At 36.0% G+C, this 20064-nt stretch overlaps 1 protein-coding gene across 3 annotated transcripts in view; it reads left to right on the forward strand.

Annotated features, from left to right (window-relative positions):
• Positions 1–20064, forward strand: part of LOC124127908 — a 51696-nt gene that overhangs the window by 11726 nt on the left and 19906 nt on the right. For all 3 annotated transcript variants that reach the window (XM_046491301.2, XM_046491302.2, XM_046491303.2), the window contains exon 2: positions 18030–18100. In XM_046491301.2, the coding sequence (XP_046347257.1) occupies positions 18064–18100 (37 nt within the window). In that variant the 5' untranslated portion in view covers positions 18030–18063. The remainder of the gene's footprint in view (positions 1–18029; positions 18101–20064) is intronic.

Raw genomic sequence — 20064 nt, forward strand, 5'->3', positions numbered from 1 at the left:
TTCCTTTGTCTGTCTATGTCTTCCTTTGTCTGTCTATGTATTTCTTTCTCTGTCTATGTCTTCCTTTGTCTGTCTATATATTTTTCGGTCTGGCTATGTCTTTCTTTGTCTGTCTATGTCTTTCTTTGTCTGTCTATGTCTTCCTTTGTCTGTCTATGTCTTCCTTTGTCTGTCTATGAATTTATCTGTCTGTCTATGTCTTCCTTTGTCTGTCTATGAATTTATTTGTCTGTCTATGAATTTATTTGTCTGTCTATGAATTTATTTGTCTGTCTATGTCTTCCTTTGTCTGTCTATGAATTTATTTGTCTGTCTATGAATTCCTTTGTCTGTCTATGTCTTCCTTTGTCTGTCTATGTCTTTCTTTGTCTGTCTATGTCTTCCTTTGTCTGTCTATGTCTGCCTTTGTCTGTCTATGTCTTCCTTTGTCTGTCTATGTCTTTCTTTGTCTGTCTATGTCTTCCTTTGTCTGTCTATATATTTTTCGGTCTGGCTATGTCTTTCTTTGTCTGTCTATGTCTGCCTTTATCTGTCTATGTCTGCCTTTGTCTGTCTATGTCTGCCTTTGTCTGTCTATGTCTTCCTTTGTCTGTCTATGTCTTCCTTTATCTGTCTATGTCTGCCTTTATCTGTCTATGTCTGCCTTTGTCTGTCTATGTCTTCCTTTGTCTGTCTATGTCTTCCTTTATCTGTCTATGTCTGCCTTTGTCTGTCTATGAATTTATTTGTCTGTCTATGAATTTATTTGTCTGTCTATATCTTCCTTTGTCTGTCTATGAATTTATTTGTCTGTCTATGTCTTCCTTTGTCTGTCTATGTCTTCCTTTGTCTGTCTAAGTATTTCTTTGTCTGTCTATGTCTTCCTTTGTCTGTCTATATATTTTTCGGTCTGGCTATGTCTTTCTTTGTCTGTCTATGTCTTTCTTTGTCTGTCTATATATTTTTCGGTCTGGCTATGTCTTTCTTTGTCTGTCTATGTCTTTCTTTGTCTGTCTATGTCTTCCTTTGACTGTCTATGTCTTCCTTTGTCTGTCTATGAATTTATTTGTCTGTCTATGTCTTTCTTTGTCTGTCTATGTCTTCCTTTGTCTGTCTATGTATTTCTTTGTCTGTCTATGTCTTCCTTTGTCTGTCTATATATTTTTCGGTCTGGCTATGTCTTTCTTTGTCTGTCTATGTCTTTCTTTGTCTGTCTATGTCTTCCTTTGTCTGTCTATGTCTTCCTTTGTCTGTCTATGAATTTATGTGTCTGTCTATCTCTTCCTTTGTCTGTCTTTGAATTTATTTGTCTGTCTATGAATTTATTTGTCTGTCTATGTCTTTCTTTGTCTGTCTATGAATTTATTTGTCTGTCTATGAATTCCTTTGTCTGTCTATGTCTTCCTTTGTCTGTCTATGTCTTTCTTTGTCTGTCTATGTCTTCCTTTGTCTGTCTATGTCTTCCTTTGTCTGTCTATGTCTTCCTTTGTCTGTCTATGTCTTTCTTTGTCTGTCTATGTCTTCCTTTGTCTGTCTATATATTTTTCGGTCTGGCTATGTCTTTCTTTGTCTGTCTATGTCTTCCTTTGTCTGTCTATGTCTTCCTTTGTCTGTCAATGTCTTTCTTTGTCTCTCTATGTCTTCCTTTGTCTGTCTATGTCTTCCTTTGTCTGTCTATGAATTCATCTGTCTGTCTATGTCTTCCTTTGTCTGTCTAACAATTCATCTGTCTGTCTATGTCTTCCTTTGTCTGTCTATGAATTCATCTGTCTGTCTATGTCTTCCTTTGTCTGTCTATGAATTCATCTGTCTGTCTATGTCTTCCTTTGTCTGTCTATGAATTCATCTGTCTGTCTATGTCTTCCTTTGTCTGTCTATGAATTCATCTGTCTGTCTATGTCTTCCTTTGTCTGTCTATGAATTCATCTGTCTGTCCATGTATGCGTCTGTCTGCGTAGTTCTTCCTTTGTCTGCGTATGCCAAACTTCGTCTGTCTATAAAGTCTTTATCTGTCCATGTCTGCCTTTGTCTGTCTATATCTTCCTTTGTCTGCGTATGTCTTGCCTTTGTCTGTCTATGTCTTCCTTTGTCTGTCTATGAATTCATCTGTCTGTCTATGAATTCCTTTGTCTGTCTATGTCTTCCTTTGTCTGTCTATGTATTTCTTTGTCTGTCTATGAATTTATTTGTCTGTCTATGAATTTATTTGTCTGTCTATGTCTTCCTTTGTCTGTCTATGAATTTATTTGTCTGTCTATGAATTCCTTTGTCTGTCTATGTCTTCCTTTGTCTGTCTATGAATTTATTTGTCTGTCTATGTCTTCCTTTGTCTGTCTATGTCTTCCTTTGTCTGTCTATGTATTTCTTTGTCTGTCTATGTCTTCCTTTGTCTGTCTATGTATTTCTTTGTCTGTCTATGTCTTCCTTTGTCTGTCTATATATTTTTTGGTCTGGCTATGTCTTCCTTTGTCTGTCTATGTCTTTCTTTGTCTGTCTATGTCTTCCTTTGTCTGTCTATGTCTTCCTTTGTCTGTCTATGAATTTATTTGTCTGTCTATGTCTTCCTTTGTCTGTCTATGAATTTATTTGTCTGTCTATGAATTTATTTGTCTGTCTATGTCTTCCTTTGTCTGTCTATGAATTTATTTGTCTGTCTATGAATTCATTTGTCCGTCTATATATTTTTCGGTCTGTCTATGTATTTCTTTGTCTGTCTATGTCTTCCTTTGTCTGTCTATATATTTTTCGGTCTGGCTATGTCTTTCTTTGTCTGTCTATGTCTTTCTTTGTCTGTCTATGTCTTCCTTTGTCTGTCTATGTCTTCCTTTGTCTGTCAATGTCTTCCTTTGTCTGTCTATGTCTTCCTTTGTCTGTCTATATCTTCCTTTGTCTGTCTATGAATTCATCTGTCTGTCTATGTCTTCCTTTGTCTGTCTATGAATTTATTTGTCTGTCTATGAATTCCTTTGTCTGTCTATGTCTTCCTTTGTCTGTCTATGAATTTCTTTGTCTGTCTATGTCTTCCTTTGTCTGTCTATGTCTTCCTTTGTCTGTCTATGTCTTCCTTTGTCTGTCTATGTCTTTCTTTGTCTGTCTATGTCTTCCTTTGTCTGTCTATATATTTTTCGGTCTGGCTATGTCTTTCGTTGTCTGTCTATGTCTTCCTTTGTCTGTCTATGCCTTCCTTTGTCTGTCAATCACTTCCTTTGTCTGTCTATGTCTTCCTTTGTCTGTCTATGTCTTCCTTTGTCTGTCTATGAATTCATCTGTCTGTCTATGTCTTCCTTTGTATGTCTATGAATTCATCTGTCTGTCTATGTCTTCCTTTGTCTGTCTATGAATTCATCTGTCTGTCTATGTCTTCCTTTGTCTGTCTATGAATTCATCTGTCTGTCTATGTCTTCCTTTGTCTGTCTATGAATTCATCTGTCTGTCAATGTCTTCCTTTGTCTGTCTATGAATTCATCTGTCTGTCCATGTATGCGTCTGTCTGCGTAGTTCTTCCTTTGTCTGCGTATGCCAAACTTCGTCTGTCTATAAAGTCTTTATCTGTCCATGTCTGCCTTTGTCTGTCTATGTCTTCCTTTGTCTGCGTATGTCTTGCCTTTGTCTGTCTATGTCTTCCTTTGTCTGTCTATGTCTTCCTTTATCTGTCTATGTCTGCCTTTGTCTGTCTATGTCTGCCTTTATCTGTCTATGTCTGCCTTTGTCTGTTTATGTCTGCCTTTGTCTGTCTATGTCTTCCTTTGTCTGTCTATGTCTTCCTTTATCTGTCTATGTCTGCCTTTGTCTGTCTATGAATTTATTTGTCTGTCTATGTCTTCCTTTGTCTGTCTATGAATTTATTTGTCTGTCTATGAATTTATTTGTCTGTCTATGTCTTCCTTTGTCTGTCTATGAATTTATTTGTCTGTCTATGAATTTATTTGTCTGTCTATGTCTTCCTTTGTCTGTCTATGTCTTCCTTTATCTGTCTATGTCTGCCTTTATCTGTCTATGTCTGCCTTTGTCTGTCTATGTCTTCCTTTGTCTGTCTATGTCTTCCTTTATCTGTCTATGTCTGCCTTTGTCTGTCTATGAATTTATTTGTCTGTCTATGAATTTATTTGTCTGTCTATATCTTCCTTTGTCTGTCTATGAATTTATTTGTCTGTCTATGTCTTCCTTTGTCTGTCTATGTCTTCCTTTGTCTGTCTATGTATTTCTTTGTCTGTCTATGTCTTCCTTCGTCTGTCTATATATTTTTCGGTCTGGCTATGTCTTTCTTTGTCTGTCTATGTCTTTCTTTGTCTGTCTATGTCTTTCTTTGTCTGTCTATGTCTTCCTTTGTCTGTCTATGAATTTATTCGTCTGTCTATGTCTCCCTTTGTCTGTCTATGTCTTCCTTTGTCTGTCTATGTATTTCTTTGTCTGTCTATGTCTTCCTTTGTCTGTCTATATATTTTTCGGTCTGGCTATGTCTTTCTTTGTCTGTCTATGTCTTCCTTTGTCTGTCTATGTCTTACTTTGTCTGTCTATGAATTTATGTGTCTGTCTATGTCTTCCTTTGTCTGTCTGTGAATTTATTTGTCTGTCTATGAATTTATTTGTCTGTCTATGTCTTCCTTTGTCTGTCTATGAATTTATTTGTCTGTCTATGAATTCCTTTGTCTGTCTATGTCTTCCTTTGTCTGTCTATGTATTTCTTTGTCTGTCTATGTCTTCCTTTGTCTGTCTATATATTTTTCGGTCTGGCTATGTCTTTCTTTGTCTGTCTATGTCTTTCTTTGTCTGTCTATGTCTTCCTTTGTCTGTCTATGTCTTCCTTTGTCTGTCTATGAATTTATGTGTCTGTCTATGTCTTCCTTTGTCTGTCTATGAATTCATCTGTCTGTCTATGTCTTCCTTTGTCTGTCTATGAATTCATCTGTCTGTCTATGTCTTCCTTTGTCTGTCTATGAATTCATCTGTCTGTCCATGTATGCGTCTGTCTGCGTAGTTCTTCCTTTGTCTGCGTATGCCAAACTTCGTCTGTCTATAAAGTCTTTATCTGTCCATGTCTGCCTTTGTCTGTCTATGTCTTCCTTTGTCTGCGTATGTCTTGCCTTTGTCTGTCTATGTCTTCCTTTGTCTGTCTATGTCTTCCTTTATCTGTCTATGTCTGCCTTTGTCTGTCTATGTCTGCCTTTATCTGTCTATGTCTGCCTTTGTCTGTTTATGTCTGCCTTTGTCTGTCTATGTCTTCCTTTGTCTGTCTATGTCTTCCTTTATCTGTCTATGTCTGCCTTTGTCTGTCTATGAATTTATTTGTCTGTCTATGTCTTCCTTTGTCTGTCTGTGAATTTATTTGTCTGTCTATGAATTTATTTGTCTGTCTATGTCTTCCTTTGTCTGTCTATGAATTTATTTGTCTGTCTATGAATTTATTTGTCTGTATATGTCTTCCTTTGTCTGTCTATGTCTTCCTTTATCTGTCTATGTCTGCCTTTATCTGTCTATGTCTGCCTTTGTCTGTCTATGTCTTCCTTTGTCTGTCTATGTCTTCCTTTATCTGTCTATGTCTGCCTTTGTCTGTCTATGAATTTATTTGTCTGTCTATGAATTTATTTGTCTGTCTATATCTTCCTTTGTCTGTCTATGAATTTATTTGTCTGTCTATGTCTTCCTTTGTCTGTCTATGTCTTCCTTTGTCTGTCTATGTATTTCTTTGTCTGTCTATGTCTTCCTTCGTCTGTCTATATATTTTTCGGTCTGGCTATGTCTTTCTTTGTCTGTCTATGTCTTTCTTTGTCTGTCTATGTCTTTCTTTGTCTGTCTATGTCTTCCTTTGTCTGTCTATGAATTTATTCGTCTGTCTATGTCTTCCTTTGTCTGTCTATGTCTTCCTTTGTCTGTCTATGTATTTCTTTGTCTGTCTATGTCTTCCTTTGTCTGTCTATATATTTTTCGGTCTGGCTATGTCTTTCTTTGTCTGTCTATGTCTTCCTTTGTCTGTCTATGTCTTCCTTTGTCTGTCTATGTCTTACTTTGTCTGTCTATGAATTTATGTGTCTGTCTATGTCTTCCTTTGTCTGTCTGTGAATTTATTTGTCTGTCTATGAATTTATTTGTCTGTCTATGTCTTCCTTTGTCTGTCTATGAATTTATTTGTCTGTCTATGAATTCCTTTGTCTGTCTATGTCTTCCTTTGTCTGTCTATGTATTTCTTTGTCTGTCTATGTCTTCCTTTGTCTGTCTATATATTTTTCGGTCTGGCTATGTCTTTCTTTGTCTGTCTATGTCTTTCTTTGTCTGTCTATGTCTTCCTTTGTCTGTCTATGTCTTCCTTTGTCTGTCTATGAATTTATGTGTCTGTCTATGTCTTCCTTTGTCTGTCTATGAATTTATTTGTCTGTCTATGAATTTATTTGTCTGTCTATGTCTTCCTTTGTCTGTCTATGAATTCCTTTGTCTGTCTATGAATTCCTTTGTCTGTCTATGTCTTCCTTTGTCTGTCTATGTCTTTCTTTGTCTGTCTATGTCTTCCTTTGTCTGTCTATGTCTTCCTTTGTCTGTCTATGTCTTTCTTTGTCTGTCTATGTCTTCCTTTGTCTGTCTATATATTTTTCGGTCTGGCTATGTCTTTCTTTGTCTGTCTATGTCTGCCTTTATCTGTCTATGTCTGCCTTTGTCTGTCTATGTCTGCCTTTGTCTGTCTATGTCTTCCTTTGTCTGTCTATGTCTTCCTTTATCTGTCTATGTCTGCCTTTATCTGTCTATGTCTGCCTTTGTCTGTCTATGTCTTCCTTTGTCTGTCTATGTCTTCCTTTATCTGTCTATGTCTGCCTTTGTCTGTCTATGAATTTATTTGTCTGTCTATGAATTTATTTGTCTGTCTATATCTTCCTTTGTCTGTCTATGAATTTATTTGTCTGTCTATGTCTTCCTTTGTTTGTCTATGTTTTCCTTTGTCTGTCTAAGTATTTCTTTGTCTGTCTATGTCTTCCTTTGTCTGTCTATATATTTTTCGGTCTGGCTATGTCTTTCTTTGTCTGTCTATGTCTTTCTTTGTCTGTCTATATATTTTTCGGTCTGGCTATGTCTTTCTTTGTCTGTCTATGTCTTTCTTTGTCTGTCTATGTCTTCCTTTGACTGTCTATGTCTTCCTTTGTCTGTCTATGAATTTATTTGTCTGTCTATGTCTTCCTTTGTCTGTCTATGTCTTCCTTTGTCTATCTATGTATTTCTTTGTCTGTCTATGTCTTCCTTTGTCTGTCTATATATTTTTCGGTCTGGCTATGTCTTTCTTTGTCTGTCTATGTCTTTCTTTGTCTGTCTATGTCTTCCTTTGTCTGTCTATGTCTTCCTTTGTCTGTCTATGAATTTATGTGTCTGTCTATCTCTTCCTTTGTCTGTCTGTGAATTTATTTGTCTGTCTATGAATTTATTTGTCTGTCTATGTCTTTCTTTGTCTGTCTATGAATTTATTTGTCTGTCTATGAATTCCTTTGTCTGTCTATGTCTTCCTTTGTCTGTCTATGTCTTTCTTTGTCTGTCTATGTCTTCCTTTGTCTGTCTATGTCTTCCTTTGTCTGTCTATGTCTTCCTTTGTCTGTCTATGTCTTTCTTTGTCTGTCTATGTCTTCCTTTGTCTGTCTATATATTTTTCGGTCTGGCTATGTCTTTCTTTGTCTGTCTATGTCTTCCTTTGTCTGTCTATGTCTTCCTTTGTCTGTCAATGTCTTTCTTTGTCTGTCTATGTCTTCCTTTGTCTGTCTATGTCTTCCTTTGTCTGTCTATGAATTCATCTGTCTGTCTATGTCTTCCTTTGTCTGTCTATGAATTCATCTGTCTGTCTATGTCTTCCTTTGTCTGTCTATGAATTCATCTGTCTGTCTATGTCTTCCTTTGTCTGTCTATGAATTCATCTGTCTGTCTATGTCTTCCTTTGTCTGTCTATGTATTTCTTTGTCTGTCTATGTCTTCCTTTGTCTGTCTATATATTTTTCGGTCTGGCTATGTCTTTCTTTGTCTGTCTATGTCTTTCTTTGTCTGTCTATGTCTTCCTTTGTCTGTCTATGTCTTCCTTTTTCTGTCTATGAATTTATGTGTCTGTCTATGTCTTCCTTTGTCTGTCTATGAATTCATCTGTCTGTCTATGTCTTCCTTTGTCTGTCTATGAATTCATCTGTCTGTCTATGTCTTCCTTTGTCTGTCTATGAATTCATCTGTCTGTCCATGTATGCGTCTGTCTGCGTAGTTCTTCCTTTGTCTGCGTATGCCAAACTTCGTCTGTCTATAAAGTCTTTATCTGTCCATGTCTGCCTTTGTCTGTCTATGTCTTCCTTTGTCTGCGTATGTCTTGCCTTTGTCTGTCTATGTCTTCCTTTGTCTGTCTATGTCTTCCTTTATCTGTCTATGTCTGCCTTTGTCTGTCTATGTCTGCCTTTATCTGTCTATGTCTGCCTTTGTCTGTTTATGTCTGCCTTTGTCTGTCTATGTCTTCCTTTGTCTGTCTATGTCTTCCTTTATCTGTCTATGTCTGCCTTTGTCTGTCTATGAATTTATTTGTCTGTCTATGTCTTCCTTTGTCTGTCTATGAATTTATTTGTCTGTCTATGAATTTATTTGTCTGTCTATGTCTTCCTTTGTCTGTCTATGAATTTATTTGTCTGTCTATGAATTTATTTGTCTGTCTATGTCTTCCTTTGTCTGTCTATGTCTTCCTTTATCTGTCTATGTCTGCCTTTATCTGTCTATGTCTGCCTTTGTCTGTCTATGTCTTCCTTTGTCTGTCTATGTCTTCCTTTATCTGTCTATGTCTGCCTTTGTCTGTCTATGAATTTATTTGTCTGTCTATGAATTTATTTGTCTGTCTATATCTTCCTTTGTCTGTCTATGAATTTATTTGTCTGTCTATGTCTTCCTTTGTCTGTCTATGTCTTCCTTTGTCTGTCTATGTATTTCTTTGTCTGTCTATGTCTTCCTTCGTCTGTCTATATATTTTTCGGTCTGGCTATGTCTTTCTTTGTCTGTCTATGTCTTTCTTTGTCTGTCTATGTCTTTCTTTGTCTGTCTATGTCTTCCTTTGTCTGTCTATGAATTTATTCGTCTGTCTATGTCTTCCTTTGTCTGTCTATGTCTTCCTTTGTCTGTCTATGTATTTCTTTGTCTGTCTATGTCTTCCTTTGTCTGTCTATATATTTTTCGGTCTGGCTATGTCTTTCTTTGTCTGTCTATGTCTTCCTTTGTCTGTCTATGTCTTCCTTTGTCTGTCTATGTCTTACTTTGTCTGTCTATGAATTTATGTGTCTGTCTATGTCTTCCTTTGTCTGTCTGTGAATTTATTTGTCTGTCTATGAATTTATTTGTCTGTCTATGTCTTCCTTTGTCTGTCTATGAATTTATTTGTCTGTCTATGAATTCCTTTGTCTGTCTATGTCTTCCTTTGTCTGTCTATGTCTTTCTTTGTCTGTCTATGTCTTCCTTTGTCTGTCTATATATTTTTCGGTCTGGCTATGTCTTTCTTTGTCTGTCTATGTCTTTCTTTGTCTGTCTATGTCTTCCTTTGTCTGTCTATGTCTTCCTTTGTCTGTCTATGAATTTATGTGTCTGTCTATGTCTTCCTTTGTCTGTCTATGAATTTATTTGTCTGTCTATGAATTTATTTGTCTGTCTATGTCTTCCTTTGTCTGTCTATGAATTTATTTGTCTGTCTATGAATTCCTTTGTCTGTCTATGTCTTCCTTTGTCTGTCTATGTCTTTCTTTGTCTGTCTATGTCTTCCTTTGTCTGTCTATGTCTTCCTTTGTCTGTCTATGTCTTTCTTTGTCTGTCTATGTCTTCCTTTGTCTGTCTATATATTTTTCGGTCTGGCTATGTCTTTCTTTGTCTGTCTATGTCTGCCTTTATCTGTCTATGTCTGCCTTTGTCTGTCTATGTCTGCCTTTGTCTGTCTATGTCTTCCTTTGTCTGTCTATGTCTTCCTTTATCTGTCTATGTCTGTCTTTATCTGTCTATGTCTGCCTTTGTCTGTCTATGTCTTCCTTTGTCTGTCTATGTCTTCCTTTATCTGTCTATGTCTGCCTTTGTCTGTCTATGAATTTATTTGTCTGTCTATGAATTTATTTGTCTGTCTATATCTTCCTTTGTCTGTCTATGAATTTATTTGTCTGTCTATGTCTTCCTTTGTCTGTCTATGTTTTCCTTTGTCTGTCTATGTATTTCTTTGTCTGTCTATGTCTTCCTTTGTCTGTCTATATATTTTTCGGTCTGGCTATGTCTTTCTTTGTCTGTCTATGTCTTTCTTTGTCTGTCTATATATTTTTCGGTCTGGCTATGTCTTTCTTTGTCTGTCTATGTCTTTCTTTGTCTGTCTATGTCTTCCTTTGACTGTCTATGTCTTCCTTTGTCTGTCTATGAATTTATTTGTCTGTCTATGTCTTCCTTTGTCTGTCTATGTCTTCCTTTGTCTATCTATGTATTTCTTTGTCTGTCTATGTCTTCCTTTGTCTGTCTATATATTTTTCGGTCTGGCTATGTCTTTCTTTGTCTGTCTATGTCTTTCTTTGTCTGTCTATGTCTTCCTTTGTCTGTCTATGTCTTCCTTTGTCTGTCTATGAATTTATGTGTCTGTCTATCTCTTCCTTTGTCTGTCTGTGAATTTATTTGTCTGTCTATGAATTTATTTGTCTGTCTATGTCTTTCTTTGTCTGTCTATGAATTTATTTGTCTGTCTATGAATTCCTTTGTCTGTCTATGTCTTCCTTTGTCTGTCTATGTCTTTCTTTGTCTGTCTATGTCTTCCTTTGTCTGTCTATGTCTTCCTTTGTATGTCTATGTCTTCCTTTGTCTGTCTATGTCTTTCTTTGTCTGTCTATGTCTTCCTTTGTCTGTCTATATATTTTTCGGTCTGGCTATGTCTTTCTTTGTCTGTCTATGTCTTCCTTTGTCTGTCTATGTCTTCCTTTGTCTGTCAATGTCTTTCTTTGTCTGTCTATGTCTTCCTTTGTCTGTCTATGTCTTCCTTTGTCTGTCTATGAATTCATCTGTCTGTCTATGTCTTCCTTTGTCTGTCTATGAATTCATCTGTCTGTCTATGTCTTCCTTTGTCTGTCTATGAATTCATCTGTCTGTCTATGTCTTCCTTTGTCTGTCTATGAATTCATCTGTCTGTCTATGTCTTCCTTTGTCTGTCTATGAATTCATCTGTCTGTCTATGTCTTCCTTTGTCTGTCTATGAATTCATCTGTCTGTCTATGTCTTCCTTTGTCTGTCTATGAATTCATCTGTCTGTCCATGTATGCGTCTGTCTGCGTAGTTCTTCCTTTGTCTGCGTATGCCAAACTTCGTCTGTCTATAAAGTCTTTATCTGTCCATGTCTGCCTTTGTCTGTCTATATCTTCCTTTGTCTGTCTATGAATTCATCTGTCTGTCTATGTCTTCCTTTGTCTGTCTATATATTTTTCGGTCTGGCTATGTCTTTCTTTGTCTGTCTATGTCTGCCTTTATCTGTCTATGTCTGCCTTTGTCTGTCTATGTCTGCCTTTGTCTGTCTATGTCTTCCTTTGTCTGTCTATGTCTTCCTTTATCTGTCTATGTCTTTCTTTATCTGTCTATGTCTGCCTTTGTCTGTCTATGTCTTCCTTTGTCTGTCTATGTCTTCCTTTATCTGTCTATGTCTGCCTTTGTCTGTCTATGAATTTATTTGTCTGTCTATGAATTTATTTGTCTGTCTATATCTTCCTTTGTCTGTCTATGAATTTATTTGTCTGTCTATGTCTTCCTTTGTCTGTCTATGTTTTCCTTTGTCTGTCTATGTATTTCTTTGTCTGTCTATGTCTTCCTTTGTCTGTCTATATATTTTTCGGTCTGGCTATGTCTTTCTTTGTCTGTCTATGTCTTTCTTTGTCTGTCTATATATTTTTCGGTCTGGCTATGTCTTTCTTTGTCTGTCTATGTCTTTCTTTGTCTGTCTATGTCTTCCTTTGACTGTCTATGTCTTCCTTTGTCTGTCTATGAATTTATTTGTCTGTCTATGTCTTCCTTTGTCTGTCTATGTCTTCCTTTGTCTATCTATGTATTTCTTTGTCTGTCTATGTCTTCCTTTGTCTGTCTATATATTTTTCGGTCTGGCTATGTCTTTCTTTGTCTGTCTATGTCTTTCTTTGTCTGTCTATGTCTTCCTTTGTCTGTCTATGTCTTCCTTTGTCTGTCTATGAATTTATGTGTCTGTCTATCTCTTCCTTTGTCTGTCTGTGAATTTATTTGTCTGTCTATGAATTTATTTGTCTGTCTATGTCTTTCTTTGTCTGTCTATGAATTTATTTGTCTGTCTATGAATTCCTTTGTCTGTCTATGTCTTCCTTTGTCTGTCTATGTCTTTCTTTGTCTGTCTATGTCTTCCTTTGTCTGTCTATGTCTTCCTTTGTCTGTCTATGTCTTCCTTTGTCTGTCTATGTCTTTCTTTGTCTGTCTATGTCTTCCTTTGTCTGTCTATATATTTTTCGGTCTGGCTATGTCTTTCTTTGTCTGTCTATGTCTTCCTTTGTCTGTCTATGTCTTCCTTTGTCTGTCAATGTCTTTCTTTGTCTGTCTATGTCTTCCTTTGTCTGTCTATGTCTTCCTTTGTCTGTCTATGAATTCATCTGTCTGTCTATGTCTTCCTTTGTCTGTCTATGAATTCATCTGTCTGTCTATGTCTTCCTTTGTCTGTCTATGAATTCATCTGTCTGTCTATGTCTTCCTTTGTCTGTCTATGAATTCATCTGTCTGTCTATGTCTTCCTTTGTCTGTCTATGAATTCATCTGTCTGTCTATGTCTTCCTTTGTCTGTCTATGAATTCATCTGTCTGTCTATGTCTTCCTTTGTCTGTCTATGAATTCATCTGTCTGTCCATGTATGCGTCTGTCTGCGTAGTTCTTCCTTTGTCTGCGTATGCCAAACTTCGTCTGTCTATAAAGTCTTTATCTGTCCATGTCTGCCTTTGTCTGTCTATATCTTCCTTTGTCTGCGTATGTCTTGCCTTTGTCTGTCTATGTCTTCCTTTGTCTGTCTATGTCTTCCTTTATCTGTCCATGTCTGCCTTTGTCTGTCTATGTCTTCCTTTATCTGTCTATGTCTGGCTTTGTCTGTCTATGTCTTCCTTTGTCTGTCTATGTCTTCCTTTGTCTGTCTATGTCTTCCTTTATCTGTCTATGTCTGCCTTTGTCTGTCTATGAATTTATTTGTCTGTCTATGTCTTCCTTTGTCTGTCTATGAATTTATTTGTCTGTCTATGAATTTATTTGTCTGTCTATGTCTTCCTTTGTCTGTCTATGAATTTATTTGTCTGTCTCTGAATTCATTTGTCTGTCTATGTCTTCCTTTGTCTGTCTATGTCTTCCTTTATCTGTCTATGAATTTATTTGTCTGTCTATGAATTTATTTGTCTGTCTATGTCTTCCTTTGTCTGTCTATGAATTTATTTGTCTGTCTATGTCTTCCTTTGTCTGTCTATGTCTTCCTTTGTCTGTCTATGTATTTATTTGTCTGTCTATGTCTTCCTTTGTCTGTCTATGAATTTATTTGTCTGTCTATGTCTTCCTTTGTCTGTCTATGTCTTCCTTTGTCTGTCTATGTATTTATTTGTCTGTCTATGTCTTCCTTTGTCTGTCTATATATTTTTCGGTCTGGCTATGTCTTTCTTTGTCTGTCTATGTCTTCCTTTGTCTGTCTATGTATTTATTTGTCTGTCTATGTCTTCCTTTGTCTGTCTATATATTTTTCGGTCTGGCTATGTCTTTCTTTTTCTGTCTATGTCTTCCTTTGTCTGTCTATGTCTTTCTTTGTCTGTCTATGTCTTCCTTTGTCTGTCTATGTCTTCCTTTGTCTGTCTATGTCTTTCTTTGTCTGTCTATGTCTTCCTTTGTCTGTCTATATATTTTTCGGTCTGGCTATGTCTTTCTTTGTCTGTCTATGTCTGCCTTTATCTGTCTATGTCTGCCTTTGTCTGTCTATGTCTGCCTTTGTCTGTCTATGTCTTCCTTTGTCTGTCTATGTCTTCCTTTATCTGTCTATGTCTGCCTTTATCTGTCTATGTCTGCCTTTGTCTGTCTATGTCTTCCTTTGTCTGTCTATGTCTTCCTTTATCTGTCTATGTCTGCCTTTGTCTGTCTATGAATTTATTTGTCTGTCTATGAATTTATTTGTCTGTCTATATCTTCCTTTGTCTGTCTATGAATTTATTTGTCTGTCTATGTCTTCCTTTGTCTGTCTATGTTTTCCTTTGTCTGTCTATGTATTTCTTTGTCTGTCTATGTCTTCCTTTGTCTGTCTATATATTTTTCGGTCTGGCTATGTCTTTCTTTGTCTGTCTATGTCTTTCTTTGTCTGTCTATATATTTTTCGGTCTGGCTATGTCTTTCTTTGTCTGTCTATGTCTTTCTTTGTCTGTCTATGTCTTCCTTTGACTGTCTATGTCTTCCTTTGTCTGTCTATGAATTTATTTGTCTGTCTATGTCTTCCTTTGTCTGTCTATGTCTTCCTTTGTCTATCTATGTATTTCTTTGTCTGTCTATGTCTTCCTTTGTCTGTCTATATATTTTTCGGTCTGGCTATGTCTTTCTTTGTCTGTCTATGTCTTTCTTTGTCTGTCTATGTCTTCCTTTGTCTGTCTATGTCTTCCTTTGTCTGTCTATGAATTTATGTGTCTGTCTATCTCTTCCTTTGTCTGTCTGTGAATTTATTTGTCTGTCTATGAATTTATTTGTCTGTCTATGTCTTTCTTTGTCTGTCTATGAATTTATTTGTCTGTCTATGAATTCCTTTGTCTGTCTATGTCTTCCTTTGTCTGTCTATGTCTTTCTTTGTCTGTCTATGTCTTCCTTTGTCTGTCTATGTCTTCCTTTGTATGTCTATGTCTTCCTTTGTCTGTCTATGTCTTTCTTTGTCTGTCTATGTCTTCCTTTGTCTGTCTATATATTTTTCGGTCTGGCTATGTCTTCCTTTGTCTGTCTATGTCTTCCTTTGTCTGTCAATGTCTTTCTTTGTCTGTCTATGTCTTCCTTTGTCTGTCTATGTCTTCCTTTGTCTGTCTATGAATTCATCTGTCTGTCTATGTCTTCCTTTGTCTGTCTATGAATTCATCTGTCTGTCTATGTCTTCCTTTGTCTGTCTATGAATTCATCTGTCTGTCTATGTCTTCCTTTGTCTGTCTATGAATTCATCTGTCTGTCTATGTCTTCCTTTGTCTGTCTATGAATTCATCTGTCTGTCTATGTCTTCCTTTGTCTGTCTATGAATTCATCTGTCTGTCTATGTCTTCCTTTGTCTGTCTATGAATTCATCTGTCTGTCCATGTATGCGTCTGTCTGCGTAGTTCTTCCTTTGTCTGCGTATGCCAAACTTCGTCTGTCTATAAAGTCTTTATCTGTCCATGTCTGCCTTTGTCTGTCTATATCTTCCTTTGTCTGCGTATGTCTTGCCTTTGTCTGTCTATGTCTTCCTTTGTCTGTCTATGTCTTCCTTTATCTGTCCATGTCTGCCTTTGTCTGTCTATGTCTTCCTTTATCTGTCTATGTCTGGCTTTGTCTGTCTATGTCTTCCTTTGTCTGTCTATGTCTTCCTTTGTCTGTCTATGTCTTCCTTTATCTGTCTATGTCTGCCTTTGTCTGTCTATGAATTTATTTGTCTGTCTATGTCTTCCTTTGTCTGTCTATGAATTTATTTGTCTGTCTATGAATTTATTTGTCTGTCTATGTCTTCCTTTGTCTGTCTATGAATTTATTTGTCTGTCTCTGAATTCATTTGTCTGTCTATGTCTTCCTTTGTCTGTCTATGTCTTCCTTTGTCTGTCTATGAATTTATTTGTCTGTCTATGAATTTATTTGTCTGTCTATGTCTTCCTTTGTCTGTCTATGAATTTATTTGTCTGTCTATGTCTTCCTTTGTCTGTCTATGTCTTCCTTTGTCTGTCTATGTATTTATTTGTCTGTCTATGTCTTCCTTTGTCTGTCTATGAATTTATTTGTCTGTCTATGTCTTCCTTTGTCTGTCTATGTCTTCCTTTGTCTGTCTATGTATTTATTTGTCTGTCTATGTCTTCCTTTGTCTGTCTATATATTTTTCGGTCTGGCTATGTCTTTCTTTGTCTGTCTATGTCTTCCTTTGTCTGTCTATGTATTTATTTGTCTGTCTATGTCTTCCTTTGTCTGTCTATATATTTTTCGGTCTGGCTATGTCTTTCTTTGTCTGTCTATGTCTTTCTTTGTCTGTCTATGTCTTCCTTTGTCTGTCTATGTCTTCCTTTGTCTGTCTATGAATTTATGTGTCTGTCTATGTCTTCCTTTGTCTGTCTATGAATTTATTTGTCTGTCTATGAATTTATTTGTCTGTCTATGTCTTCCTTTGTCTGTCTATGAATTTATTTGTCTGTCTATGAATTCCTTTGTCTGTCTATGTCTTCCTTTGTCTGTCTATGTCTTTCTTTGTCTGTCTATGTCTTCCTGTGTCTGTCTATGTCTTCCTTTGTCTGTCTATGTCTTCCTTTGTCTGTCTATGTCTTTCTTTGTCTGTCTATGTCTTCCTGTGTCTGTCTATATATTTTTCGGTCTGGCTATGTCTTTCTTTGTCTGTCCATGTCTGCCTTTGTCTGTCTATGTCTTCCTTTGTCTGCGTATGTCTTGCCTTTGTCTGTCTATGTCTTCCTTTGTCTGTCTATGTCTTCCTTTATCTGTCTATGTCTGCCTTTGTCTGTCTATGTCTGCCTTTATCTGTCTATGTCTGCCTTTGTCTGTCTATGTCTGCCTTTGTCTGTCTATGTCTTCCTTTGTCTGTCTATGTCTGCCTTTATCTGTTTATGTCTTCCTTTATCTGTCTATGTCTTCCTTTATCTGTCTATGTCTTCCTTTATCTGTCTATGTCTTCCTTTGTCTGTCTATGTCTTCCTTTGTCTGTCTATGTCTTCCTTTGTCTGTCTATGTCTTCCTTTATCTGTCTATGTCTTCCTTTATGTGTCTATGTCTGCCTTTGTCTGTCTATGTCTGCCTTTATCTGTCTATGTCTTCCTTTATCTGTCTATGTCTTCCTTTATCTGTCTATGTCTTCCTTTATCTGTCTATGTCTGCCTTTGTCTGCGTATGTCTTGCCTTTGTCTGCATATGTTAGTTTTTGTCTGCTTGTGTCTTGTTACGTCTGCCTATGCCTGCTTTCTGTCTTTGTATAGATCTATATGTTCCGTACCCGACAGTCGATTACAAAACAGCCAGTAAATGTGTTTCTTTTAAGAAACGACTATAAGTGCGTAACATATTTACCACAGCGATATACAAACGTTTATATCCTTAGTAATTCAGAGTCACGTTGAAGCAACATTGTGTCCCTATCTGCACCAGGAACAAAGGAGTTGCTCACTATACAGCAAGCAGGAAATCCCGACGCGCAGACTGGGATTTTCCAGACGTCGCGAAATAAGCGTCAAATATCGACACATCATAAAAGGGGGTGAATATACATTTAAATGGGGAATATATACCCTGAAGGCTGTATATTCATCTCATGTAATATAGCGATGGTAAAATGGGTACGTGTGTGTGTGTGTGTGTGTGGGGGGGGGGGGGGGGGGGTACGCAAAACAACAAACAACTGAATGGAATGGGACCCTGGGGGCGGCAAACCTCTGGTGCGATATAGCAATACAGACAAACACATTAGAACACTGCTTTAATTATGCTGAGATTTGTTTGTTCGTTGTTTAACGCGGCAATATTCCAGCTATCTGACGGCGGTCTGTAAATAATCGAGTCTGGACCAGACAATCCATTGACTGACGACATAAACACCGATCTAAAAAAATAGGACGCAATGACATCTATCAACATGACAGGCGAGCTTGACCATCCGATCCCATCAGTCGCCTCTTACGAAAAGCATGGCTTGTAGAAGACCCGTGGAAGCTCTGTTATCACACAAACTGTGTAGGTCAATTTTGTTTGATACAAGAAATGTAAGCATATTTGGTTTATTTTATTCATTATTTACTTTTGATCAGTGTCAGTTTCGCTTTCTATGTGAAATATGTAAACAAATGTATGTTTCACTTTCTCTTTCACAGTCTCCGCAGTAACCATAGTAACGGCAGACGCATCATGAAGGAGATGTTTGGGTTTTTCCTGTTTACATCAAGTGAGTACCAAAACAAAAGCGTGTATCGTGTTGCTCATTGCCTATGCTCCACATACACCAGACAACGTACAATAATATACAATAAGCAATATATCGTGTGTACAATATACAAAATACCATTTACAATATACAACATACAACATACAACATACAGCACACAACACACAACATGCGATAAACAACACAATATACAACATAGATGTACAACACAACATATAACGCATAACGTACAACACACAATAAACAACATACAACGTAAAACACACAATTTACAACATACAGCATACGATATACAATATACAACGTGCAACGTACAACACACAATTTTCAACACAGATGTACAATATGCAATATGCATACAATGTACAACACACAATATACAACATAGAAGTACAATATACAACATACTACAAACAATATACAACATACAACACAGAGGTACTATATACAATATGCAACGTACAACGTACAACACACAATATACAACAGAGAAACACAAATGCAACACAATATACAACACATAATATACAACAGAGAAACACAAATGCAACACAACATACAACACATAATATACAACATAGAAGTACAATATACAATATGCAACGTACAACGTACAACACACAATATAAAACATAGAAGTACAATATACAATATGCAACGTACAACGTACAACACACAATATACAACATAGAACTACAATATGCAAAATACAACACACATTATACAACATAGAAGTACAATATACAACATATAACATACAACACACAATATACAACTTAGAAGTACAATATACAACATACAACATACAACACACAGTATACAACATAGATGTACAACACAACATATAACGCATAACGTACAACACACAATAAACAACATACAACGTAAAACACACAATTTACAACATACAGCATACGATATACAATATACAACGTGCAACGTACAACACACAATTTTCAACACAGATGTACAATATGCAATATGCATACAATGTACAACACAACATACAACATAGAAGTACAATATACAACATACTACAAACAATATACAACATACAACACAGAGGTACTATATACAATATGCAACATAGAACTACAATGTACAACATACAATATACAACAGAGAAACACAAATGCAACACAATATACAACACATAATATACAACAGAGAAACACAAATGCAACACAACATACAACACATAATATACAACATAGAAGTACAATATACAATATGCAACGTACAACATACAACACAGAATATACAACATAGAAGTACAATATACAACGTACAACGTACAGCACACAATATACAACATAGAAGTACAATATACAACGTACAACGTACAACACACAATATACAACACAGAAGTATAATGTACAACATACAACACAGAATATACAACATATAAGTACAATATACAACATATAAGTACAATATACAACTTAGAAGTACAATATACAATGTGCAACGTACAACTTACAACACACAATATACAACATAGAACTACAATATGCAAAATACAACACACAATATACAACATAGAAGTACAATATACAACATATAACATACAACACACAATATACAACATAGAAGTACAATATACAACATATAACATACAACACACAATATACAACATAGATGTACAATATACAACATATAACATACAACACACAATATACAACATAGAAGTACAATATACAACATATAACATACAACACACAATATACAACATAGAAGTAAAATATACAACATATCACATACAACACACAATATACAACATAGATGTACAATATACAACATATAAAAATACAACACACAATATACAACATAGATGTACAATATACAACATTTAACATACAACACACAATATACAACATAGAAGTACAATATGCAACATATAACATACAACACACAACATACAACATAGAAGTACAATATACAACATATCACATACAACACACAAT

The sequence above is a fragment of the Haliotis rufescens genome, unplaced genomic scaffold (assembly GCF_023055435.1).
Source record: "Haliotis rufescens isolate VD_foot unplaced genomic scaffold, xgHalRufe1.0.p SCAF_14, whole genome shotgun sequence".
NCBI classification, from domain to species: Eukaryota; Metazoa; Mollusca; class Gastropoda; order Lepetellida; family Haliotidae; genus Haliotis; species Haliotis rufescens.